The 27,264-nt window shown below is 44.4% G+C and overlaps 2 protein-coding genes and 1 long non-coding RNA gene across 7 annotated transcripts in view; 1 reads left to right on the top strand and 2 right to left on the bottom strand.

Moving 5' to 3' along the window:
• Positions 1–1,974: 1,974 nt before the first annotated feature.
• Positions 1,975–24,949, bottom strand: MOGAT1 (monoacylglycerol O-acyltransferase 1). Of its 2 annotated transcripts, none has more exons than XM_068691527.1 (6): positions 24,595–24,949; positions 14,893–15,071; positions 14,255–14,456; positions 11,317–11,491; positions 7,528–7,727; positions 1,975–5,319 (listed from the first exon to the last, which is right to left on the bottom strand). In XM_068691527.1, exons 1-6 carry the CDS (start codon positions 24,686–24,688, stop codon positions 5,165–5,167), a joined length of 1,005 nt encoding a protein of 334 aa, XP_068547628.1. In that variant the 5' UTR covers positions 24,689–24,949; the 3' UTR covers positions 1,975–5,164. The 2 variants fall into 2 exon arrangements, with proteins under 2 accessions (XP_068547628.1, XP_068547629.1); XM_068691528.1 differs by lacking the exon at positions 24,595–24,949 and adding an exon at positions 17,134–18,747.
• An 82-nt stretch (positions 24,950–25,031) lies between these two features.
• The window catches only part of FARSB (phenylalanyl-tRNA synthetase subunit beta), a 35,878-nt gene continuing 33,645 nt past the window's right edge, over positions 25,032–27,264 (top strand). For all 3 annotated transcript variants that reach the window (XM_068691526.1, XM_068691524.1, XM_068691525.1), the window contains exons 1-3: positions 25,032–25,160; positions 25,528–25,583; positions 26,664–26,818. In XM_068691526.1, the coding sequence (XP_068547627.1) occupies positions 25,103–25,160; positions 25,528–25,583; positions 26,664–26,818 (269 nt within the window). In that variant the 5' untranslated portion in view covers positions 25,032–25,102. The remainder of the gene's footprint in view (positions 25,161–25,527; positions 25,584–26,663; positions 26,819–27,264) is intronic.
• The window catches only part of LOC137860832 (uncharacterized), a 32,419-nt gene continuing 30,403 nt past the window's right edge, over positions 25,249–27,264 (bottom strand). For both annotated transcript variants that reach the window (XR_011099219.1, XR_011099218.1), the window contains 2 exons: positions 25,604–25,757; positions 25,249–25,422 (listed from right to left, as the gene is read on the bottom strand). This is a non-coding gene — a long non-coding RNA (uncharacterized lncRNA). The remainder of the gene's footprint in view (positions 25,423–25,603; positions 25,758–27,264) is intronic.

Genomic DNA, 27,264 nt, shown 5'->3' with positions numbered 1-27,264 from the left:
GAGGGAAAGCCAGGCAGAAGGTAGAGGAGGCAGCTCCTGTTTCTCTCCTCTGCCCCTCCAACCTCAGCCTGTCCCAGCAAGGGCTATGAAGGCACCTTAAAAAAACAACAGCCCCTCACAAAGCTGCCCCAAAATCGGCTGCCAGGTGCTTTCCCAGGGCCTCTGATCAGTAACTGCCCCTCTGGCAAACAGCTCCCCAGGGGGAGGCCAGGGCTCCCAGGGCCAACAGGCACAAGCATCCCCAGCTTGCAGCTCTCATCTGCTGCAAGAACCACAACGGTGCAGCGGGCACGGGGCTGCTTGTTTGGGCTGCGCTCGCTGCGTTAGGCAGGCCTTTGCTGGGCAGGAAGGCACTAAGGAGGTTAGGGGGAACGTTTGGTAGAAGGTTTCCCATTGTATTTTGCAGGAAAGTAATTCAGAGAAATATCACAAATCTTAGAAACACGTAAAACATTGTAAAACGGGTTCACTGTCAGAGAAACTGAGTGTACAAAGGTAACAAGTATTTCTGGATCCCAGCACACGTCAGTGGAACACCTCTTCCTTTTCGCGCCGCTCAAGGCCTCTTCACAAGCTTTCTCTGTTTGTGAAACTTACCTTTCCGATATGGAGGGGAAACAAAAAGGATATGGATCTTATTTTACTTACTTTTTTAGATTGATATCCAGCACATTCATATTTAAGTAAATTTCCTCCTTCTTCCTATCTTCTTTTTCTACAGCCATGTTCTGTCTGTAGAACTGCGAGAAGACGAGGGGCTGCTGGATCTGAACTGCAGGCAGCGCTCCAGCAACTCAGCTGACACAGAATTGATACAACCGTAAGAAATATCAGCTGAAAAGCTGTCTACATCCTTCAGCCACCAAATTCCCTTCAGAGTCAACTATTTCAATATGGAGGTAATGTTATTTACCCATTACAAGCAGCTGTGATCGGCATTTGTGTCTCTGAAGCACTTTAGAAAGCAAGAAAATTCAGTCACGCTCAATTCCTCGTTTTTCTCTTTCTTGCTTTATGGGTATAACTTGCTTCTTTTTAGTATTTAAACAAAACTAAAATGTGATGTTGATGCATTGATAAACCATGACATACCTCCCAATTACACACAGGTGTAATGAGACTACTTCAAAGCAATCCAAGGCCACTGCTTTTTATTCTTTATTCCCTTTATGGTATACAGAGATGCAAAGTGGGATCCTTCCATAAAGGAAGTATTAAAGCAGTAACAAAACATCCTCAGCCTTTCTCAGGCTTAGGAATTTATACCAGTGGAGCTGTTAGTATAAGCATTGTTTGTTTTGTTTTGTTTTGTTTTGTTGGTTTTTTTTGTTTGTTTGTTTGTTTGTTTTTTAATATAAAAACTAAAAGGCATCAGTTTTAAGGTGGTTGTTTTTCTTCTTCCTGATAGAGAAATGCTGTTTTTGTTGTTGTTGTTTTTAGTTTTATTTATTTATTTTACTTTAAGTGGCTATTTAGTTCCCCAATTTCTAAAGTTAAGCGGAGCCTCTACAGGGTTTGTTCTTTCTGGGGTTCTGATACTAAGAGCTTGACTCTTCAATACAAGTTTAATCTAAAATTCAAACTTAATTCAAACTTATGCTTAAACTCAGTTGAATTCAACTCTAAAAGCTCTATCACCAGTTCTTCAGGGGAGTCACCCACCCTCCTGTGCTCTAGCTTGCCTGTTGCATCTCCCTGGCACTGTTTCTGGCTGTGGATAGCTGCAGCTCAGCATTTCCCCTGCCATGGATCCCTTCTTCCTCAAGCTCTTTTGGACCATCAGCAGGAACCTGGCTTCAGGTGACTGCTCAGAAGACTGCAGCAAGCAATCCATCCAGTTTCACTGACCCCTTTTTTAAGCACTGCCTTACAGCTCCTCTTGAGTTCAGTCAGGCTCCCGGTGTCCGACGGATGAAGTGCAAATCTTGTATCGAATAGTAGTGACAAATATTTGAATTCCAGTCCACACAAGCATTCTTTGGTATAAACTTTTATTATCTCACACCATCTTGCCACATCTATCATTGATACAACTGACATTCATATTTTTCTGGTGTCATGAAGAGTTACAAAGAGTGTAAAATATGCTTTGTAGTTCAGGAAGTAAAAAAATCTTAAGCACTGCTGCTTAAAGACTTTTTGTGAATCAAATTTGGGAGAGATGTTCACTCACAAGGCAACAGGCAGGCATTGCCAGCTTGAGCACATCAGAGAAACAGTATTTGAATGGTAAACACGCAAAGCATCTATCTTTTTAATAGATGACTAGCTTCCCTGGGATTACCCATCTCATTAAAAGGCACTAAGAGTAACACACCACAGTGCAAGTCCCAGTAAGCGTGGGCATCACCACAGATCTACAGTTTCCAGGTTGCTCTGAAGCAACCTGGTGTTCAAGCAGGGCTGTTTTACAAATCCAGATAGTATTCGGATTTGTAAAATCCAAATTATTTTAGAAGACAGCATGCCTATTAGAGATTGATACTGTATTTTAAAATAGGCCTAAACATGTAGAAAATGTAATAAAAGGTAGCTTGTAAGGACCATCACAGGCAATATGCAGTAGTTATAGAGAAGAAAAAATACTCATATTGCTCAAAGACTTCTTTTTTCCTCCATCTTCCTGTGTTACAAAGCATAACAAATACTAGTAGTCACAGCAACACAATCCCTACTTGTTCTAACTATGCCAGTTATGAATGATATTCAGAGCCCATAAATAATTTTCTCATGGAATTCAGAAGTAAGCCTATTTGCAGAGTACCCTCTGGACCAGGTATTGCCCCCAAATCAGTATCTTTATATTCCTTAGAATTTTTAGCTAAATTGATTTTATTACAATCACTTCCCATCCTCACCCCAATGCTAATGCTTTCAAATTTACATCCTGAGCTCCTATATCATTAAGGTATTAGGAAAAGAGCAGGTTGAAAATGAGAGGAAATATCTCACTAGAGCAGATGATTTAGGACGGAAGCCTGACACAGACTCCAAATTCTTCTTTCATGACTGTATCAGCACTCCTCACCAGGACAGACAGCAAAAAACAAAACCAAAGGAAATTTCACATAGCTGGCTAAGCCAAAATGGGTCAGTGATTATTCAGGGCTCATCACTACAGCACTCAGGATGCTGGAGGCCTCTTCCCAGGTATCAGACCTCACATTTGACTTCCCTACACATACGCCCTTCCAAGTGCTGAAACAGCCTTGATCTTAAGTTCATGTTAAACATTCACACTCCTAGTGCTTCCTCTTCTCAAGCTCTGCTCGTAACTCCCCTGTTTAGCCAATATTCTTTATTTTGTATGCACACACAGTTCTTCAGAGATTTTATCCCAGGGAGAGAGGAACAAGGCAGGAAGAAGTGATATGTCTACACCACAGTGATCATCAGGCACCAAAAGCATTGGGAAGGCAACAGCAAGAATTCCAGCTCTCATCCTGGCTCCCAGAGAGACATCCATAGTCCTGAAGAAAGTGAGAGCAGGATTCACTGGCTGGTCACCTCTGAATGACTGCTATATACCAGAAGGTATATATCGGCCCTCCTAAGGAAATCAATCTGCTGCTGGAGGGTTTCTGGAACTCCAGCCCAACACACATCTGGTCTGTCTGGCAAGTATCTACACAGCTGTGGGGCTTTGGTTCATAAGGAATCCACTCCTCAGGAGTCAAAATATTTTGACCCTTTTCCTTGAAGACCTTCATTTTGCTATGATATTTTCTTTACAAAGTTTTAACTTTTCCCAAAATTCCAACTGCGTTTCTCCTGAGGAGAATCAGATGTGTCCAATGTAGCTGTGCTTATGGAGCCAGCACCACCATTCCCAGAGCACGCCTGTGCTGAGCCGACCCCGCTGCAGATGCCCCATGCTGCCCAATGAGTAAAAACTGCTTAGAGCAAACCAAACACTTCAGTAAAACCAGGTCTGCAAAGTCCACACACAGATGAAAAGCATTTACAAATACAAGAATTTCATTTAAATATATATATTTATATTTATACTATAATTCTCTTTACAAATCAACTCAGAAACCTAGGCACTTTAATTGAAAAAGAGTTTGGCTAAGATATTTTTTCTTCTTCTCTCAGATGGATATCCACATTTCAGATAAACCTCTCAAATCTAGGCAGCTGGTTTGCACACCAAATATCCTCTTAACCTGCCGCACCCTACAGCTGTCCTCCCACTGCTTTGGCAATTACGGCTGTCACTCCAAGGCACTGCTTTCCACGTACTTCCCCACATCTATCAGTGGGGAAGAAGACATAAATCAAGTACACTTTCCTTGGTGAAATTTCAGAACTAGACTGAACAAATTGGGCTCCCCTTCCTTGTGTGGAAGTGCTTGGCATATGATAACTTTTCATTTGCGTAAGAGGTGAAATTCACATGATTCCCACACTAGCTTCGTTGGTGTACTTCTGTCCTGTGCCTGCCATCTTCTCTGAGACTAAAACTACCGAACAAAGCTGATTCATCTTACAAACTGGACAGCTGTCGAAAAAAGTCACATTATTCAGTGCTTACCCCCACCCAGCACATACGTGCCCAGAGTAACTCAACACTCTGTTCTTCCTGCAAACAGCGTTTGGTCTGCTCCATTGGTTGGACAAACTGCTTTTGCTGATATCCTCTTCAAGGCAGAAAACTCATTTATTCATGATTTCACATGCAAATGGCTCGTAATAGCCATCTACTGAAAATACACAACTTGGTTTGGAAGAGGTTTTTTTTGACATTAAGAAGACAACTTGTGTTTGATACATGTTGGTTACAGTCCCAATGTCTAATGACAGACCTCTGTGGTATATATGCTTTTCCTGCTCTTGCTCTCATGCTGGGGCAATTTCCTCTGCTCAAGCTATGGTAAAGTACCATGGTAGTAAGAACATCAGTGTCGAGTCTCTCACTGGCATTTCTAGTACAGATGAACCTAAAAGGACAACTCAAAACAGCACTGGCTTCACGGCTTGCACCCTTAGGATGCTTTTTTTTGTTTTCATAAAATAAAGATCAATAAACTATTTAATAATCCTTTCTTAAAATTATTCCTTACACAAGGATAATTACAGATTGCAAAACACAGATTGCAAGAAAGAACTCTTTCAGCATACAGTAGTTTTTTCCATGAGATTTAGAATGACGGATTGTGGTTTACTACTCAAAGATAAGAGTTTTATGCTCAGGGATCCCATAATTTCCTTTGTGTTCTTCAAACAATTTTCGTAGTTCCTGTAGATATACCGCATGTAGCTGTTCAATCTCTTCAGTGGTGGGATTCAAGTTCCGTTTTACAGGGATGGGGCTTCCCACTGGAAGTCAAACACAACAGCAGGATTAGCTTCGTTGTCATCTCTTTCTGAGTAAAGCTGCTCTCCCTCCTGTGATGGCTCTGCCCAGCTCCCAGCAAGCTGGCAGAGTCACAGCACAGCTCTCTTGCTCTCAGGCCGCATCCTGCCTCTCACAAACCTAGGCCCTGGGTCTGTTTTTTCCTCTCTCTGTTGTTCAAATTCAGATAAAAGAGTGAAGCCTACAAGCTCGCAAACACGTGAACACTGAGGGAAATGGAGATATTCTCCAATTTGTACAAAATGGGCATCACTGCACCTGCGCCAGAAATTTCATCGGTTACCTCAGCTTAGGGAGAGATAGCACTTGAAACCCCCAAACCCTGTGAGGTGTCTCTGAACCGTAAGTTGCTCACAAATATCCTTCCAACCTGAACATTCCCCACACATGAGACACTGTGCGAAGCCTGCTGTCACGCTTCTTCAGCTGGAGTCAGGTCTGGAGGGAACATGAGGTAAGCCCACACAAGTCCAGAGGGCAGCCTCCTCCACAAAATGCTTTAGTTAAAAAAAACTCCAATTTGCTGACAGAGACTTCCCACGATCTCACGTTGTTCACTCACTACAATTTTTGACAGCTGCTCTTCTTTCACTGAAGTAAATGGAGGCACTGAGAGCATAATAGACTTGACAAAGATTGCAGAGGAAGTAATCTTTAAATCTTCTTTTAACTTCCTTCTAGAAAAACAGAGAGTTAAAAGCACTCTCCAGGAGCTTTTTCAAAAGCACTTGAAAATCCCTTTCAACACATATCGCCACTTCAAATTGGGTGGTGTTGACTAACGGGAAGGAAAGTGCAGCCAGAGCCACTCTGCATACTCCTGCGGCAGGCTCAGCTGCCAAGAGCTCTCAGGGCCTACACGGGTGTGATCCCGGCCCTGGCTGGAGCAGTGCTTTGATGGGGGGGGAATCACTGCACGTCAGATGCAGAAGATCTTGGAGCTTGACTGGAAACATCAAACCACACCCCAAGCCTTTCTGCAGAAGTCTGTTCCGGGAGCAGAGAATTTCTTGTGGAATTAGAAATTACACAGATCTTCCTCAGATTCGGCTTTAAACAAAATGCTCAAATCAATACTCTAGAGCTGATTCTGTTTCTGAAAAGCAGTAATAATTCTCAGGAAAAGCAAAGTTACTTCACTTGTGAAGCCCTAAACATGCACACTTAGACTTCAGGGACCTTGCTTTTACTGAATTGTCTTTCTTTGCTTTAGGGACAACAGCTTCTGAGCTAGTGTCTGCTCCAGGAGGAGGACACAGATACCTGGCCACGTGAACACAGCTAACCGGCTTGGGTGGAGGTCAGTACAACTCTGCAGCTTTCGGTAGGTGAGCTAATGCTTTCAAGCCTGCTTTGAGCCATACCACACCCCCCCCCCCCCCACGAATGCAGGGAGATGGTAGTAAATAGTTTTCAAACATGAGGAAACAGAAACACCAAAGGTAAAGGATTTCACGAGATCATACAAGTTCTGTTGCAAGAAAAATCTCTTCCAAACTGCCTGTCAACATGGCATGCATGTTCTTAATTAAACATAGATCTTTCCATAGCAAGTAAAAAAAAAAAAAAGGGGGGGGGGGAGGCGGAAGGAAACACCATAGAGAGCTGAAGGCCTCCATCCCTCCCAGTCCCAGTGAGCACCAGCTCAGAACAACACCAGATCCTTCCAGCAGCCTTGCCCCGGAGTGCAGCTGCAGTGGCTGTGCAATACTAGGAACATCCCACGGCTGCTTCTCTGCAGGGCTAAGAAATGAAGATGCTGGGCATCTTACAAAAAAACTGCGGCACCCAGAATCCACAGCACTGGCTGCAGAGCTGTGCCAGCCCTCTGGTATGGGCTGGACAACTCTTTTGGTTTCCTTGAGGACTGTTGCAGCTATAAGCCTGGGAATAACTGTGAATGAACAATACTATTTGTTCTGGGACAGAAAGGGAAAAGGGAGAAAGGATTTCCTCCTTTGACATGGGGGAGGAGAGGAATTAAATATATATATATATATATATATATTTTTATATATATATGCAAAGGTTTATTTTAAACCTCACATACTTGTTTTAGCTGCACAGTAGCCAGATATTTCTTAGATTTATAAATTTACACAGATATTAGGAGAACATCTATGCATTTTTAAATATTTGCAAAAGCATTAGAAAAGGCAAAAGGAACTTACCAACAGTGTGAATAGGTTGCCTGAAAGGTATTAAGCCAAAACTGTATTGAAATACTCCTCTAGCATGAAACAATGGTAAAGCAAAGCCCATTATCTTTTGCAGTTTCTCCTGTACGTTTCTGAGCCATGAACCTTTGGGGTTTGCAACTTGCTTGAATAGCTCATTTTCGCCAAAGGAAAACACTGGGACCAAATGAGCCCTGTAAAGCAACACAATGAACAGTGAGGATCCCACACCAGCCAGCATTTGCACTGTGGTTCACATCAGCCGTGTGGAAACTTTCCCAATAACCAGCACAGAAATCTGCAGCAGCTCTAGTATGTATCAGTAGCAGGTATTCAGTTCTTTTGATAGAGAGCTGCTTTTTGGCTGTGTAGGGTTTTTGGGTTTGTTTCAAAAAAATAAATGAATAAAAGTCATTCACAACAAGTAGCATTGAGTATTTGGACAGTATTTAGCTGTTTGCTACCCATTACAACCTTTTATGATCATTCATAATAATAAAAAATGAATAATTGTATGCATCATAATTATGATCAAATCCACCACTATTTCAGCAAGTCCACCCTTGTTCCACTGCATTCTCTCCTTTGGCAAGGAAAGAAGCCTCATTGCTAACCTTATAATGCTCCCAGCTGGGTGGTGTCAGAAACAGATCTTAGCCTTCCTCTGCCTTTTGACTAGAATAATGCAGGCACTTGATTTCGGCACAAAAAGCATGATAAGAAACAGACATCCATACAAACACGAGTACAATGCCAAACTCCCCCACTGTCCAACTCCCAGTGAAATCCTACTTCCTCCAGACTTCTTCGAAAACTAGCCTTGATCTATTTTTATCAGGGGTCAAATCATACTCACAGAAATTATATTAACTCATTCTGGCTCCTTCACAGCCTAATGAATTTTCATTCCGTTCATGAACTGGCTGGGAGGAAGGGCACTGACTAGCTCCTGGACACACAAACAACTTAGGCAGATGGAATCACTGCAGTCATCTCCAACAGGCAAAAGCATCACTATATTTAAAGCCTCAACTGCAGTATGTTTTAGATAAATTCTGAGCTTGATCAAACAGTATTCTACACAGTTTAAGCTTAAAAACAAAAACAAAGCAACAACAACAGAAAACCCTACCAGAGCAATCCCAAGCAGTCTCTGAAGGATACTGAGAGGTTTTATTTGCTTTACTGAAGCCTTGGTTTCATTCATTCAATTCAGCTTACACTATCTTTCAGAAAACACTGTAAAATTAGCATTTATGCTAATGTAATAAAATTACATTAGCAAAAATGTAGCATTGCCATAATACTGTTGAGATGAGTTATCACAAAGCTCTGAATGCCTGAGGAAGATACATTTAGGACAGAGCTGTCTGGAAAGTACTGTGGACAACCAAAACTCTCCTGTATGGACAAAACAACTGCTTCTATAATTTCTCAAGCGTGAAGATCCCCAAATACTGTCATTCCCACTCACTACCCTGAATGGTGTCTGCTCAGAGGGTGGTTTCTCATACAACAAATCACCCAGCCACCTGTAAAGAAAATATTGGAAAGCCTGGTACATAATGTGCTGTGTAAATATTCCATTTTTTACTACTACGTTAAGACAAACAGGAAAATCTGGTGGTGCAATAGCACCCCAAGACTGTGAGATTTCTTCTAATCTGGATGGTAAAGACTTTTGCAAGACACTATGTAGGAGGTTGTGACAGAGAAATAAGTAACTTCTGATTGTGAAACTAAGGATAAGTTAGCTGATTCATCACTTCTTTCATATCTTTAGAATTTCTTCACTTCATATCAGATATCCGTATTACCTTGGACCAAAATGTCTTCCAGAAGTGCAGAGGACTTCAGCTTTCATACTTAAGAGCAAATTCGATGAGCTCCCATCTGAGGAATGAGAACTTTTCTGTACTGGCAGTGTAAAAGCCAGGGCCAGGGAGCACAGGACTCCTGGTCTATGCACTGCCCTTTCCTCTCCTGGTATTTGATGCTGTGGATCACAAGCACCAGAAAGATATGTAGACACTTACAGCATGTGTTCTTTTCACCCTCCTCATGCTGCAGACCTCCCTTGCCCTTTCATTTCCACAAGTTCATTTCAGATTTGTTAGTTGATAGAAACAAATGATAAAAGCAGAAGCATCTACTGGATGCCTTTGGCACAGGATCTCAGGTCTGCTTACAGTGCTGCAAGAGCTGTAGCCGCTGGAGTCTCATCATGTCCTATCATCATACAGTCCAAAACCAGAACAGAAATACAGAAATGAAGTCAGGTGTCCTACAGTTCACACAGAGGCTGTTTGTCTAGAAGGTGCTCAGACCCAGAATAACTCGTAGTCTAGTGGTTAGGATGATTGTGTGTGAGGTGTAGGTAAGTCAGTCAGGTAGGGCATTATTTCCAGACATTAGGCCTTTCTTTAAGAGGAGAACCATAACTTGAAGCACTGAACTTAACACAGAACAAAGTGTTCATTATTGTGTTTTGTAAGTGCCCTGAGAGTGTTGTCATGTGTTGGGGATGCTCTTGAAATCAAGGCCTTGAATGGCACAGTAGTATCTAGTTTCTCAATCCAAATCAGTTTAGATGAGAGATAAATACCAGCCTTTGTGAACTGACAGATCAGACATGCTCAAAAATAAATAAATAAATAAATAAATAAATAAAAATTAAATAAACCTCCAAACATTACGGTAATAAATAAAAACTACTCATGAATTTAGTAGCAATTGAACAGAGATTAGTACCTTTGTGTGTCTTTGATCAAAGTCTCAATTTAAATACACAAGTGTTGTTTCTGGGTACAAATTCCACTAAAATGTTACTTTATCAGGGCACAGCTCTTTTCTGAAAATCCTAGTGACATATATAGGAAAAACCCTCTTGGAATATTCTGACACATGACAGTTTCTAGAAGAAATTTACCTTAGTATCCTTTGTGAAAGCAGAGCTCTTCTCAGAGCCCACCTTTTTTCTTCTAATTAGTAGTTTAAAAACTATTACAGATCTGTCAAGGATTAATATTGTTTTCTTATCGTTTTGCATGTCGATGTATAATCCTGGGAGCTTAACAGACAGCTTAGCAGGAATAAGTCATTGGTTTGAATACTTCCAGTAGTTCAGCATAAACAACAGCTCACGCTGTATAAAGCATTCAAAAGATATTAATGCTCTCTCTGCTTAGTTGCATACTGATAGATGTTGGATAGTAAAAAGTAAGCTAGTTTTTCTTGAGATTCATTACAAATTTTCCCAAAACGTACTTTTGTAAACAACCATCTTCAAAATCAAAAAAAGTCTTCAGAATAAAGGTGAAAAGAAATCTTCCTGGATTACATTTTACAGCAATTTAATAAAACAGGGTCTAGCTTTCTAAATTTTTTTGGCTTAGAGTGGTAAGAAAATTCTGTCTTATTATAACTCCAATTTACATAAGAGAAAACAACGTCTGCATCGGTCAGCAATAAAAGCCAAGGTTTACTAATATTGTTTCACAATTCTCACTTTTTGCTACTGCAATATAGAACAACTAAAACAGATCACCAAGATATGCTAATAACTCCACCTACTGCTCATAAATTATGAAAGACAAAAAGGATTTTTCGACACCCAGATTGGATCGAGGTGTACAGACTAGCTCTTACATCAGATATCTGCACGTTCGTACACAAATAGCTCTTTCAAATTCTAATTCTGAGTGTACTACACATAATTTATACTATATTTACGACTCTGTATTCAAAGCGTGCTTACTGGGACAGGCCAGATGGGAAACCTACCCATGTTTCAAGGCCATTTTAATAAAGCCTTTCCTGTTGAGGACGTTCAAAGTCAAACTTCCAGGATGTGCATTCAGGGATTCCTCGGCTCCTCCGATCACAATGATGGACGCGTGGCCACCTCCTTCATTATTCAGCACATACGAGACGCTCTCCTTGGAGGCTGAAACCATCCCTTTAGGAGCAAACATTCCAAGAGTCACTCACGGATGCTTCACGTACAAGTACAGTGGAATATATAAAATATTTTTAAATGATGTCTAAATGATGTTTCTAAACAGTTACAGCACAACTGAGTTGAAAGATTTGGGTTCAACACCCTCACTATGCGACAGATCAGGTCTTAGTTAAGTCCTTTAATTTCACACTGATGAGCTAAAATGCTGCTTGCCTACCACAGAAGTTTGAGATCTTTAGGAAGAGCCAACTTTGTCTCGGCTGGCTGGCTGCTCAACTCTGCCTCCGGTTCTATGTCTGAGAACAGCACAGCTCAACTGCAGCAGGTTGTGCTGAAGCAGCGGCAAAAGCCATAAAGCACAGAGGGTTTAAGAGAATGACTAAAGGACTTGTTAACTCAAATGAGGATCTACAGTGCCAAGCTGTACCCCTTCTTCTCAAAGCTACAAGCAGCAGCTCCGCCTCAGGCCATGGACACAGCAGTGTCCCATGAAGCAGGAAAGGCCCCGCTGCACGATTCCCAATGGCTGCATCAGCTTATTCTCTAGTAACCAGGACCTGTCACTCACATTTATTTAGGCTAATCTCTTTAGGCTAGAATAGCTTCCTGGTGCTCCTGCCACTGCCACTACTTCTAATCAGAGGCACACTGATGTAGGAGTCTGTAGCATCAACTCAGACCGTGCTCTGAGCTTGCTATTCTGAGAAGCGTCCTTCCTAACAGAAACAGCTGTCCCCTCCACAGCAACTTCGTGCTTAAGTCCTATTTAAAAGGCTCACACTGGTACCACTCACCCAGAAGCCATGTTTAGTTATATTGTGCTGAATTAATATATTCTAAATGACAATCTAGAAATCAAATCTAGGTTGTTGTGGTTTTTTGTTTGTTTGTTTTTCATTTTGTGTGTTTTTTGGTTGGTTGGTTGTTGGTTGTTTTGTTGTTGTTGTTGTAGTGTTTTGGGTTTGTTTTTGTGTTGTTGTTTTTACAGGGCTGGTATCAAACTGTGCTCTACTGGATCCTGAGGGAAGGATTCACCTCCTTTTTTCCTATTGCAGACATTACGAGATGGATTATGAACATGTCACAACAAAGACAATGACTGTGATCTAGATTTGAGAGCTGGCCACCAAGAGAAATAGCTGGATCTCGGGGCAAGTTCAGAGAACTCAGTAAAAAGCTATTTCCATTTGCCATATACTCCTTGCCAGTCACTGTTGCTCTGAAGAAGGCAGCTGACCCAGGACACGAATCCTGTGAGTGATGCTCGTTCACCACTCAGCATGCATTTTCCCTGGAAGAGAAAGCGAGAGGCACTGTCCTTCCCCAGGACCAACTCCTCTCCTTGCTGAAGTGGAGGCAGGGGACTGCTCCTCACTCTCCCTTGCACAGCAGCTTGGGTAATGCTGTGACTGCTCTTCCCAAGGATAACTGGCAGACTTCAGATGCAGGGAGCAAAAGATCCCCTTTGGTATAATACAGGTTATGAGTCAAATTATAAAACACTGGTTGATCAGCTGCACGCTGGTAAAAAAAACAAGCTCAGATGCTGACTATTCTTTAGCATGATTTTTACTCCAGTTATTTCTTGTCTAGCACATAAATGCTTTTTTCTACAGGTCAAGATGGCAAAAAGAGGTAAACTGACCTCCAGGCTAGGCAATGTTCAAATTTGTCATCTTGCAACATTACTAATCCCTTAACCTTGCAGGCCTCAGAAAAACTCTGACAACAACATCTGCACTGAAAGGCGTTTCTGGTATGCTGAAGTGCACGTGGATTCTGGTATCAATCTGGGCACCCTTGGCATGCTTCCACACATGGAGCAGATAAATAGTTTGTCTGAAATCACACTGTCCATGTTGCAGTGAGGACTGAAAGCTAGATCTGTCTCCCAAACCTACTCTTGTCCTGCAGACCGTACTTACTCAAATGCTGTAGTTTAATGAATTTAAGTAAAATAACTCCTGTATTAAACCACTGTAGAGGAACACTAGTCCTCATTCACTTGTATTTTTCTATTCCCCAAACTCTATTACTTATTATTTGTATCTTTTATTACTGCAGTACCAATGACAAACATGACCCTTTTATATACAACAGGTGCTGGAGGCTCCGTTCCCCTTCGCTGTGGGGCTGGGGAAAGTCAGCAGATGAAATCAGTTCAGCCACAGGCTCCTTAGCTCCTGTTCCTGCTCCCCTTGCTCCCCTTCTTGCCACATCTAGAAGTATTAGGCAAAATTTTGCAGTAATACTCTAATGACCAGCTATTACTTGACCTTATCTGTTTAACCCAGGTGGTGTTGTAAAAGGTAGAAATACGGTGTTTGACCATAACATTTCAGATTTAATAACCATCATTAACACCCAACAAAATCAAACTATTCATAGACCTTATTCTCTGAGCAATCTTGCAAGAAGAACAACTACTGTGAGCTGTTCCTGCTGTAAAGCTCTTCCTTGCACCCGACCCACCTGCATTGCATATGCCACATATGACACAACAGAGCAACTCAGACTTCCAGTAGGATCGATTTTAAATATTGATACATGCTACAGTTTAGCAAAATTAATAAAACCTTTCAAAATTACTTTGCAACAACAGTTCATTGCGTAACAGTTAGTGCCAGCGCTCTAAATTCAGCACTGATCATTTGAAGTGAAATAACTTCTAGGTACAGCTTATGGGTACAGGAGAAGACCTTACATTTGAAGCAGAAGCTACAATGTGGAGAACAGCTGAGACACTCTGATTTTACCTACCAGCACTCATTATGTATTCTCTGAAGAAGGGACAGCCGAACCAGATGGGCATAATATGCAGATACGGAGTAAGCCCAGGAAATAAATTTTTGAAACTTGGGCCCGTGCAAAAGTTTCCAAAGGCTCCAGCTACCAGGACCCCATGAGGGTGAAAGCCAAGTATGTAGTTGTGATTTGGATTCAAATCGGAAGTTTTTATAAGCTGAAAAAGAGAGATGGTGGAGGACGTTTTAATATTCATTTCACAGGGGTTCTCAAAAACAACATGTGGAAATCGCAGGTTGACAGGATACAGAACCAACGACAATTCATTTATTTCTTCCAAGCACTTTACTGGTCTGTTTTAGCGCTGAATGAAGTTTAAATAGATAAATCTCCAAAAATCATCTCTGAAGCATTTACTGTGCTGAGGCACTGTCTTGTGTCCCAACAGTCCAAGCAGAAATCCAGCCCCTGTTCCCCCTCCCCTGCCCCTTTCTGATGCTAAATCTCAGGTTTCCCATGTTTTAAAAAGATTTTAAATGGTGTAACCGTTATAATCACACCACAGATGAGTCCTAGACATTAGTCCTTGTTCACGGCTATTCAAACCGTCTCTGTTCAATTGTTTACAGTTCAGTGAGAAACCTTTTACTCACTTGAATGGGGAAGTATTCCCTGAAGTACTTCCAGACAGTCCAGCTCCTGACCCACTGGGACCGTCTGCCCCCAGCGCACGGCGTTTCCCAGTCCAGGTAGAGCCACACGAGGTACAGAACAGCAAGGAACCAGAAGTTGCCCAAAATCAAGATTACAAAGAATCCACAGCAAAACTGTGCTGCAAAAGGAAAGAGGAAAAAAAAATATATATATATATATATATATATCACAACTAGCATTAATCACGACTGTCTTTTTTAAGATCTTGAATTCCCAGCCCTTGCATTGTTACCGGGGATGCTACTGAAAACGTACACAAATTGAAGTTGGCTTGTTCCACCTCGTGTGAATGTTGTTTCACTGAGGCAATTACCTCCAAGGATGCATCACCTCAGCCTGTACTTCTTACTCTGCACAACTGGGGGAATCAGCCTAAGATGATGCTTGATTTTTCAATAGAACAAAAGCACGAGCTGAGAACCAGCACAACTGTCTTCTCCCCGTGGTGAGGGTGAACACTGACATTCGGGAGGTAACATCTGGATTACCTAGGACAGACTAAAAGGAGGCAGCAAGAGCTAACAAAGACGTGATGCTCCCATGAACAAGAAGATGGGAGGAGGGGTTTGAAAGGAGAGGGCTGCAACAAGATCTCTTTTCTAACAGGAATGCTGCTGGGCAATCACTTTCCCTTTCTGCTTCTTAATTTCTCTGCCTATATAGGTATATAGGTGTATCTCTGCTGGTACTTCTACTCCCTGCAGAAAGTGCTCTGCGGCTGATGAAGATGTGCTAGACAAGACCAAAACATCACGAGGTTTCATTTCAGTCTCTGGACACGTCACTACAATCAGAAACTCACCATTTCTGTGGGAGCACAGTGCCAGTTTTAAGCCCTGCTACTTTCAGACACAGGTTGATGAGGACTGTAGCATCCTCCTACAATGCCCATGTGCAGGCAGTGCATTATGCACAATTCAAAAAGACAGGAAAAAAAATATTACACGGAACGTGTTACTTTGGGGCTCAAACCTGAAATTCAGGGAGACTCCCTATGGAGACATTAACTTTTGTAGGATTTGCAGAATTTTGCACTCTTGCAGCAAATTAGGCAGCTATAAGCAGTGAGGTAAAGCCAGTGCCTAGGTGCACACTGCTCCCTGCCCTGCAGCACACCCGACATCAGCCTGCTCCCTCTGGCTTCTTGTGAGCAGAACGCATCAGGTCATGGGTCCGAGTACAGCTGCAGATGCTGAATTCCAGGGAGCCTGGGCTTTGGCATCCTATATTTATAGGACAGCAAGCAAAACAGGACCCAGTCCTCACTGGCAGAGCCGCAGAACAGAGGCATTATTCTGTGGCATTTTGCACAGCAGATTTTTAAGACCTGCTTTGTATGTCCCACGTTTGACTGGCTTTCATGAGGGCAATATCCTGGCATGTCCTAAAAGGTGAAACACGTTGGGCCAGACACCTCAGTGAGGAGAGAGGGGTGAAACCTTGGAAGAATTACATCAGGCAATAATTTGACTAACACAGTGTTAACCTTGGCAGAAACAAAAACTTGGAAACAGGCAGATGAACCAACACTAAAAACCAGTTGTCCTAGTTCAGATCAGCTTCATTAAAGATTTTCTCTAGCAGCATTTTTGGGAGCTGAAAACTCTCAGCAGATTCCCTTAAGCAGGTTTTGAGCTGCTGGAATCAGAGCCTAACTATGCACACTCCTGTATTTCTTCCAACGTGCGTACTTATGTTTTTCTGAACCTCTCCCAGCCTATCCCTGCTTCTAGCCCGGCTGTGCCTGCAGCACAGACCAGGAGATATCGTTGTGAGGTAGCTGAGCAGCAGACAAAGCAGGAAAAGCTGCCCGTTAGACTGTGTAGGAAAGGAATGAATGAATATGCCCATTTCTGGCAGGAATCAGCAGAATACAGAATTGCATTTGCTCAAAGGAAAGAAGGGAACAACCCTAAGTCAAAACAGGGTCAAACACCACTGTCTGAAGGACACTCCGTGCTTCGGTACGGTCAGTACAGAAGCCCACTGCCTCCTGCTTAAACAGGCAAACCTGGTGTCACACAGAGAAACACCTCAGCAAAAGCTCTAGAAAAATACCACGGCTCACTGAGACCCACAGACCTTCAAAGTCAATGTGGAAAACTCCCCCAGACTGTAAGTGAGCTCTGGGGAACATCTGTAACAGAGGACGAGCGATGTGGGTGAAGGAGGACACTCACCTCTGCTCCCGAGGGAGGACTCCCTGGGTACCCCACGCTGGCAACACTTCAAAATAGGGAACGGGAGCATTTGGAGGAAAAGTCATTATCTGTTCTTTAAAAAAATGAATCCTGAAACTACAGAAATTCGCAGCAATGATAATCTGGACAAGATGACAAGGTTCACGCACTAAGCTGGAATAAGCACGAGAAGTTTTGTAATTGCCATAAGTCAATGAGCTTCAAGTTCACATGAGCTGCTGAGCATTTGTATTTCTGAGCCTTCCTTTCTGAAGACTTTTGGCTCCATGCAGAATCCCATGGCTTTTAAGTATCTGTTACCTGGCCAAACAGCTGAAAGGGGCTTTGGATCAAAGCATCCTTGCTGAGAGAGCTAATTAAATCAGCAGCGAGAAGTGCAAGACAGCACTATTCAGTGCTCTGCAGGCAAACATGCATGGAGATCAGCACGCTTGCTGCTTTGCTTTAGCAAGGACAGAGCCAACGTTACGGGTGCACCTACAGGGCAGGAGTTCGGTGTGCTCCCTGCACCTCCTGGGAGAAGCTCGGCGTGCTGTAGGACAAAACCCATTTATTACTGCACTCACACCGAGACATGCAAAGCAAATTCCTTGTACCGCACCTCCTCATCATTTCAGTGCATTTACTCATAGCAAGGTGAGCTGAGCACCGGTGACTCAAAACCAACGTGCCTATAAACACAAAACCAGTGTCCTCTCCTTCAGAGAAGGCATTGAGCAGATAAATGGTGGCCACTTTACCTTACATGTATTTTATAAACAAACTCTAGGCAGAAGGTGAATGACTTGGAATTTGTCACTTCTTTGTATCCTCCTGAGATGCACTTCCAGTGTAATTTTTTCTCTCGAACCTGAATTAATACCAGTAGTGTTAGGTGGCAGCACCAGCAGCTGTCCTGCCCAAGGATGCTCAAACACCTGGGCACCAAGTCTGAGCTCACCCACCGGCAGAAAGCCTCCCACTGCCCTCAGAGCAGTCACAGACCACGTCCAGCCGGTGCAGGCGGATCCTCAGCGGCCAGGGTGCTGGTCTCCATCCAACCCACACTACAGGCTCCCCAGAGCAGTGGAGTAACAAGCGACTTCAGTCCAATTGCCTCCCAAACCAGGCTGCTCACACCTCTGGATTGCTCGACAGCTCAGGTCTGAACCACGCTGCAGGTCCTGCTGTAACAGCAGCACACAGGTGCCCTTAGCAAAGCTTTTTGGAACCACATCGTGCTGCCACGGCTTAAATCGGTTGGAGGCTTTCAGAGCTGACTGATTTGAAGCTCATCCCACAAAGGGTGAGATAAGCAGGACATCTTTATGCCACTGGCATTCCCGTGAATACACATGTAGAGATGGGATTTGTAATATTGCTGCTCCTTTGGGCTTGGAGCACACGTGCACACAAATACATAAAGCATGCCAGGGGAAGAAAGCAAGCTGAAAATCTTGTGTCTTGCTTCTACGGCCACAGGGGAAAAACAAAAGATGGCATATTCCTTAACAAGCACAGGGACGTACTTAGGGCAGAGCAGAGCTTTCCTCAGCCTTACTCTTCGCAGCAGCAATGCTTCCGAGCCGGCTGCTTGAGGAACAGAACATTGGGGGGAAAGCAGAGAGCTGCACAGCTCTCTGCTTTATTTATTTATTTATTTAGGGACTAAATGCTCATTTAGTCCCTAATGAGCATTTTTTCCTCTCTATTATCTCGCAAGGTAACAGTGGTAAGTTGATTTTGGCATTACAAACTAGTTCGGCCTGCTAGTGGCTTCTTTCATTAGAGAAAACAAAAAATGAACAAACAAAAAACCCACCAGCCTTAGCTTCTGGAAGTACTTTCTGAGCTCTGTACAGATGGCAAAGCAAGGGGTAGAAACTCAAATGAAGTTATGCATACAGCAAATGAACTCCAACATTCGCACCCAAGGAAGACTTAACAGGAGGCAGTCTGCAAAGACAACAGAGTAGTGCTCTGCAGCTTTTACCCTCAAAGTCCCTAAAATATGGAGTATGTAACGCTAATACCACCCTGTTTAGATGCTACTAGTCTGCACAATTCCACCTACAAGCACGTTTCCACCAGAAGCACAGGAACTTGCTGTCTCTTTCTACCTGTGGCAGACTCCCAGATAAAAAATATTACCGCAGCAAAAATAAGGGGGAACTTATTTAAACTAAAATTGTTGAAATCCACGTGAATTTGGTAGCCATCTGCAGGACTGAGGTGGTAAGGAGGTGAGCATGTGTTGGATGTGTACCTGTCCCTTCTCGGGGTATCAGTCCCAGTCACAAAGATATTTCAGCATTCCTACCAAGTGAGCTGTGTTTCAACATGACTGCAATAACAAATACAAACCCTCAGATGCCAAGGTTTGGAGGCTGGTTTGAAGGCTTGTTTACTCGGGAATTTGGTTGCCGTTCCCAAGGAAGCAGACCTTGCAGGGATAAATACTGATAAGCAAGAGATACGGAGCATTAGGCAGTACTGTTAGATAGAGCGGCCTGGATACGGTAAATCCCTGAGTTACTGATTACCAAATCCCAAGACAGCAAGCCAAATAATGTGTTAGTCCACGTATTTCCTAGGTCTTTTACTCCTCCTCAGGCACTCAGTACTCGTTATGCTCACATACATGATGCCACAGCAGGTGGTCCTCATGCCTGACGCAGCACAGCCGTTTTTCTGCACTTACATCCCCGCAGACATGGCCAAATTCCCTCCCTGAGAGGCAGGTAGCAGCGCTAGTGTTCCTAGAAATACTAGTCAGGCATCGGCAAGTACCCTGTTATGCCCTGTGATCACACACCAATCCCTGCCCGAGGGCCAGCAGCGCACGTCAGGGAGAGATGAGCACAGAGAGGCGTGAAACCAAGCAGCAATATCAGCCAGCATGCCAGGAAGGGCTCCGAGTGCTGCAAGCAAGTTTAAAAAATAAAAATAATAATAAAAAAAAAAAAGAATGAGATAGTGGCTTTAGTTAGCCAGCTGCAGCTGACGAATCAAACCAGCACCAGATAACAAAACATCAAGACAAGTTTGGGGAAAAGGATTTATTTATTTTCCCCGCTTTAGCACATCCCACTGCACACCTGCTTTCTCACCACTGAAGTCACCTATTATTACAGCAGCAATATCTCACTCTGTGGCAAGTGTTTCATCACCTCTGTTGTTTTGGGGAGGCTGGACCCACAACTCAAAGTTGTCTCCAGCCAAATTCAGTGTTTCATCCTACATGCTGCATGCACAGAAGTTTAATCACTAGAAAACAGGATGCACATTAATATACACCACTGCCTTTAGCATATTATTTTGTGGCTTCATGCATACTAAAGTATAGCTTCTGTTCTGTATTGATTTTCTATTATTAAGTATTTTGCAAATAAACACAGGGGTACACACGCAGCAGTCACTTCCTAGATCCCCAGTAAGGACAAGACCAGCCCCACCACTGCTGGACGGAGAAAACAAGCCGTGAAAGAGGTCCCATGCTTCTCGACCACCTCCTCACCTCAGAACAAAACCCCAGTCCCCTTGGCTGACAAGGTTAAAAACCCTCTCTCCCCCATCTCCGTAAAATAGCTTTATTCGGTCCAATTGCCATTGATTTATGCAGATCACAGAGCGTGAACAACAAAAGGTACAGCACCTGCACAGCAGCAGCGTAAGCGAATCTCACTGCATGAAAGGAGCACCTCGACCTACCTGCTGCTGCCTGGGCACTGAGCACCTCCCGAAACAAAGCGACCTCGTGCACAGCCAGGCAGCGCTCAGGCACACCTCGTGCCTGTACTACAGGTAAAGGGCTGCTCGCTTACTCTGCAAGAGAAAGAAAACCTGCACCGGCTCCTAGCGGGAGGACATCAGGTGTTCTACTAACCATAGTGAAAAGCGCTCAGTCAGGAACCTTAAGGAAAGGATTTCCGAGCTTAAAAACCAAGATCTCGCACTGAACACCAGTGACACCTGTTGCATTCATGGCCCGTCACAGTTGCTTTTGGGAATGGGGTGGAAGATTGGAATGACGCATCCTCTGCTCTTGCCCCTGGTCGTCTCAGCAGCACCTGTGGGCTTGCAGGTCTCCTTTCTCCAGGTGACTTTCTGCCTGGGGTTTGGCTGCACAACAGCACAGGCAGACACCAGCGTGCAGCATCAGGCGCTGCAGGAGCTCGGCACAGGGCCAGACCTGCCCTGGGACTGTCAGTCCCTTGGCAAGCTGATGGACATCCACTGACAGTAATTACAGACAGAAAAATGCATTTATCAAAGTCGCAGCTTGCAGCTTTTTTCCCAAAATAGGTACTCTGAAATTGCAACACTCCGCATACTTGCTGTTTCAGCAGTGAAACCCTTATGACTTGAAATTATGCTCGAGTCTGAAGCTTTTTTGGATTTCTGCTTAACACAGCAAGAAACAGTAGTTTTAGTGTTTCTTGTTTTTCAATTTTGATAGCTTTAGTTTCCCAGACTCCAGGCTGGCAGTTTTCTTTTAAAAGCAACAAGCCCATTTGAGACACTTGTCTCTTTCATGGAACTTCACCTAAACTATTTTAGCCTGTTGCACTTCCACATGGCAGTTTCAGGCAGCACAGTGCAGGAAATTGTTAGACTAGCTGCCAGACATCACTTACAGTATTTTAGAGGTCATTTTGGCCTCTGGACTCATGCTCCTGGATAACCACCAGAAGCCCCACTGCTACAATAAAAACTCGTCTTTTCTGCTTGAGGGAAAGTGTTGGCAGCTTACAGTAACAGCGCAGGAAAGCATGGGAACTTACACCCTGAATTTTAAGGAGGTTCCTTTTGTATCTAATGAAATGCTCTGTACATCTATGTGGCTTTCTGGAGGCAGAGGCAGGTTTGTTCTGCCTACGCTCTAAAGCAGAAGTACCGCGTCTGTAGCGCAGGCCAGTGAGCAGTGCGAAGGAGCAGAACTTAACCAGTTGCTCGCTGACTGATCAGCGCTTTCTCCAAGTGGTGATAAGCCACTGCGAGCTGAGGTTTGCCGTCTGAGGTAGCTAGCGCGTGCATGTACTTTGGCCAAACTGTGCAAAGCCTTTAGCCACACAAGCAGGAGCTCAAACATCAGCTCCATGCTCTAAGAAAACCATGCAGCATCGCAACCAAGGTGCCAGGGAGAGCAAGGTGCAAACGCCACCACAATGTACTTTCTACTTTAAATTTAGGTACTTTAAAGCCTCTCTTAGCCAGGAAGAGAAAAACAATGCTGGATTTCCAGAGTCTTCTATCCAAGTCACATCACGGATTCAAAGTTACAACAGACTCACATCCCCCTTACAGCTTAGTCTGCACAACAAACCACGTTTTCCCATGCCACCTACCAGATTTAAAGGATGTCATTACCTGCTTCAGCTTCTGTCTTTCCAGGCACTAATTTTTAGAGTTCTCTTACTTCATCATTCATCCTACTAGGCTATTTTATTCAGCTGTGGCACCTCACCACATCCTCAATGGACAACTTTATGGACTAAGCCAGTACCCTATTTATTCGTTGCTCTAAACAGAAACGCTGTATGATACCTGTAACACAAATCACTGGTTATCATCTGGTGTTACCGACTGATTTTTATATAAGAATCACTGAATCTGCAGAAAAGTCTTGCTTGGTATAAACTAGTTCCAGCTGCATTAGAAAAAATAATGATAACACCCACCCAAACACCACCAACCCCCCTTGACCTTCCCCGTGAATTCACACAGTATTTCACTTGTGCCTGGGTATCGCCTGCACGATCTGAAGAGTCACTTTTGAATTCAAGAGCTTAAACAAACACTCTTTCCATGTCTGTTAGCTCAGCAGACACAAAAGGGTAAAGGACATCTACGCATAACTGCAATCCACGACATTAGGAACCAACATCTTTTTCAGTTCTTACAGTTACTGAAACCAACCGAATGATTTTTCCTGGATCCACACGGAATTTTTTAACCAGACCATTCTGACTGACCTGTAACTGCAAGGATGCACACACAAAATGACAAAATCACCCCAGAAAGCTCTAAAAATAAATGAAAGCAGATTATTATTAGCATCAATTTGTCCTCTGTGGGGGCATTTGCCAACAGATTTTTTCATGGTCGTGTGTACTCACTGTATTCAGCTTAAGCAGCTGTGAGACCCCCTCCTTGCTGACTTTCCTTGACACTCATTCCCCCCAGGCAGCGCCAGCTGCAGCAGACAGCTGCCTGCTCCCCCCGAACTGCAGCAAGGGGGGATTCTCTGCTGCCTACTCCAAGGAAGCACAGAGGGATGGGGCTTCCCATATTCCTCAAGGAGGTGGCAGCATTGTCACCACACATGCTAGGATAAAAATTGTTTCCTTCCACTGCCGCTCGAATCCACTGCATTATTTAGACTGGAATAATGAGATGTGTTGAGATTTAACTCAATAACAGAGAATAAAAACCACCGGCTATTTACAGGGCAGCCACAAACATAAACAGTTTATAGTCCAACCCCATATAATTTAGAGGTAACATAAACCAGTCAAACACTAGGGATAAGCCAGTGAAGATGCTCCATATCCCCCGTGCTTCCCCCACATACATAAATGACCCTACTAAAATAACCCAACAGTTATCCGAAGCACATCAGAGCAGCACCTGAATGATAATGGATTTCCAAGCTGTGCAAGGCAGATACGCACGCTCTCTTTTTCTCCTTGTAACCCTAAAGCACAGGTTTCTGTCAGGTGTTCCAGCGCTGGCAGTGGGGCACAGGCAGGCGGTCACCGCGTCCCTCGGGTCGGGGTGTCCCACACAGCTCTCCCTCCAACCTGTAGGGTCAGGGACCTGGTCCCAGGGGACCGAGGGCCAGCTTCCCTCCTCCAGCAGCTCATTTCAGCAAGTTCCCGACACCTACCTGTAGGCTTTGCTGTTACGATTAGATGTTTAGTGATAAGAGCCTGTTAAGATATTAGGAAAGTTCGCTACAGAAGAACAATCAGTGGAACAAGTTTACTAAGAAAAATTGTTAGGAAAGCTTTCTTAAAGGACGTTTTGCATTAGTTTACCGAAGCGGTCGCACTACTGGCTCTCAGTTCACTGCCAATCTTTATTCAAACTCACCACCCATTTAAACAAAAAGTTTATTGAACTACGGTACACGGAGTTACTAGACAGGATCAGTGTGAGCAGCGTTAGTGATGTAGCAGTCTTTATGGTGACGATCATTAAAAATTTCTCTCAGAAACCCAGTGGGCAGCCCGCGGAGGTGCTGTCGCTAGCATTTCAGGAAGGTATCTCTAAAGGATTCCGTGGGAAGAAGGAGACCCAGAGGAGGAAAAGCATCCAGAGCCCCCTGCCAGGAGAAGACCCCGAGCCCAGGAGCAGCCCCGAAGCAGCCCGATGCCCGGGGCTCGGGGCACAGAAGGAAACCCCCTCCTCTCCTCTCCCCTTCCTCCTGGGGCAGGGCGGGGGGAGGCAGGCTGTTACCCAGCAGCAGGAACGAGAAGATCCACTGCAGCACCGCGACCGTCTGGATCCTCCGCTCCAGGGGGACGCTGACGGGGGCGAAGCGCAGCGCCATGCCGGGCGCCAGCACCGCGCCGCCACCTGCCCTCACGGCAACGGCCCGGGCGCGGCTCCGGCGGGCGGGGACGGGGACTGGGAGGCGGCTCCGGGCACGGCTGGGCTCAGGGCACGGCTCCGGGGACGGCTCCGGGCACAGCCCAGCCCCACACCCGCAGCTCCCCCTCAGCCGAACCCCGCTGCCACCCCGCGGTGCCCTCGCAGCCTCACACCGTGGCAGCGCCCAGCGCCGTGTTTATAACCCGTAACACACACACACACCTCCCCGCACCCCCCCGGGCAGGCAGACGAGGCAATTAGCGAGCTCATGCCTTTTATTTCCAACACCCCCGCCCCGTCCTTCCCGGCGCCCCGGCAGGCGGCAGCGCTGAGGCGGGCGGGCGCGCAGGCGCGGGGCGGGCCGGGTGCCGCCATGCCGACCGTCAGCGTGCGGCGGGAGCTGCTCTTCCAGGCGCTGGGCCGCAGCTACAGTGAGTGCGGGCACCGGGCTGCGGGGCGGGGGGCAGCGCCGAGCCGGCACCGGCACCTCACGGGGGAGCCCGGCCCCGAGCGGGGGTCTCCCCGTGTATGAGGGGCCGGGCCGGCGCTCGGGGCTGGGCCCTGACACGCGGAGCCCCTCGCTGTGGCTGCGGCACTAACGCCTCAGGGAACGCGCTGAGTCCTGAGGGAACTGCTGCGCGGGCGCTGGCAAACTTCTTCACGTGGTTTTCATCCCCCCCTTTTCAAAATTATCTGAGATTATCAAAATAAACGCCACAGAACTTAGTTTTAGGGCTCCGAGCTCTGCTTGTAAACCAAAACCCACTCTTTTTTTTTTTTTCCTGCTCCCCCCCCCAGCTGATGAAGAATTTGATGAGCTTTGCTTTGAGTTCGGCCTGGAGCTGGATGACGTGGTAAGTCCTGGTTTTGTTACCTGATGGAGCAGAATGACAGCAGGTGTACGTGGTAAGAGCCTGCGCTGCACATTGCCACTGGCTCCCCCTGTATAGTGCTGGACAAGGCCCTCACCGTGCGCCAGAGAAAGCATCGAGTCAGGGTCTGGAGGGAACCGTGCCCCTGGGGCTGTGCTGAAAAAGTGATGCAGACAGGACTTCAGTGTCCCCTTTATCCTGTGCGATCCCTCAGCAGTACTGCAGCAAGCTTTTCAACCCGAAACCTTCTCATATATCTTTGTAGCACAGTCCGGAGTATGTAATGCAGACCTTTAGGGTCTTGTATAAAATACTACTGTAACAGAGTGTATTGACACAAGTGGTTTGAATCTGAAAAGGAGTCCCCAAAATTGCTGTTTTAGGGGGCAGGAGACCCCCATGTGGCGTAGTGCTACAGTTTGTAAAGGTTGGCAAGCTCTGTTGACAAATAATTTGTATGCATTTTTGTGTGCAATACCACAAGAATGTTTCCCCTGGACATTCTATTTCCTGAGTTGTAACTCACTCACATCTCAAGTTTTGAACTAGATTCTGTACTTGTGAAAGTTTGCTGACCCTCTTGCTTGTATCAACATAAATCTTGTTCCAGTAGAACTCATTCTGGCTTTGCTTTTTGAATTAAATTAACTGCTTTTTTAATTAGTTTTTTCGAAAGACATCTAAACCCTATATGTCATGTTGTATTTCAGAATAGAACTGATAACACCAATCTTTCCTGATCTGTAGCTGTAAATAAGGTCCCGGTTCTCTGCTGGGATCTGCTAGCTTGCAGACTCATGCTTCTATCTCTGTTTTAACAATTCAAATTCTAATAGTGTTTTTTTTTTTTTCTTTTGATATGTTACATTATGTTCTTTACATATGAGAAAGATATTGATTTTACATTATTTTTGATACTTGGCATGTGTACTTGCTATATAAATCCAAATTATACTTTTAAACTTTTACTTAATAGTTTTTCCTTTTACATTATCTCACTATCATTGTGCTGTCAATGTCAAGATATTTCAGGTTAAAAACATTTTTTTTGCTTAATTTCAGACATCTGAGAAAGACATCATAAGTAAAGAAAAGGGTGAAGGAAAGGCAGAGGGTGCATCTGACACCGTTCTCTATAAAATTGATGTTCCTGCCAATCGATATGATCTTCTTTGCCTCGAAGGGTTGGTCCGAGGACTGCAGGTCTTTAAAGAAAGGTAACGGAGTTGTGAGATTTTTGTGTGTTTTGTTACTTGTTTGAATACGCGTCCATTTCTGGTCAATAACCTTGTTACTTGACTGGAGAGGGCAGTCTGAGGCATAGATCAGCTGGATTTGTCAGATGTCCATATGCTTCCCTGTTGTTCCTCCGGAGAGGACCTGTTACATACTTCTGAGAGACTAGACCAGAATCTTGTTACATTTTGGATCTGTTCTACAGTTTTTTCAACTGCTGTTCCAGCTGATACTCATCCTCTGTAAACAATGACTGCAGAGGCACTTTGTTGTGCTCCTCTGTAATACGTACTGATACAAATTATTTATTTCACTTTTCTGCTATGACTTTATCTTCACTAAGGCATCCTTTCTATTTTAGTTACCTGTTTACTATTCAATAGAAAACTTAATGTTTAAGGAGCATAAATAAAATCTACGTGCCCAA

Source organism: Anas acuta, chromosome 9, assembly GCF_963932015.1.
Source record: "Anas acuta chromosome 9, bAnaAcu1.1, whole genome shotgun sequence".
Classification (NCBI taxonomy): Eukaryota; Metazoa; Chordata; class Aves; order Anseriformes; family Anatidae; genus Anas; species Anas acuta.
This window is presented reverse-complemented; position numbering and strand designations above follow the sequence as displayed.

Coding starts and splice junctions, on each gene's coding strand:
- MOGAT1 (XM_068691527.1), bottom strand. CDS start 24,688: ATGGCGCTGCGCTTCGCCCCCGTCAGCGTCCCCCTGGAGCGGAGGATC. Junction 14,457..14,892: donor GGGAATACTTCCCCATTCAA/GTGAGTAAAAGG, acceptor TCTCTTTTTCAG/CTTATAAAAACTTCCGATTT. Junction 5,320..7,527: donor GCAACCTATTCACACTGTTG/GTAAGTTCCTTT, acceptor TTTGACTTCCAG/TGGGAAGCCCCATCCCTGTA.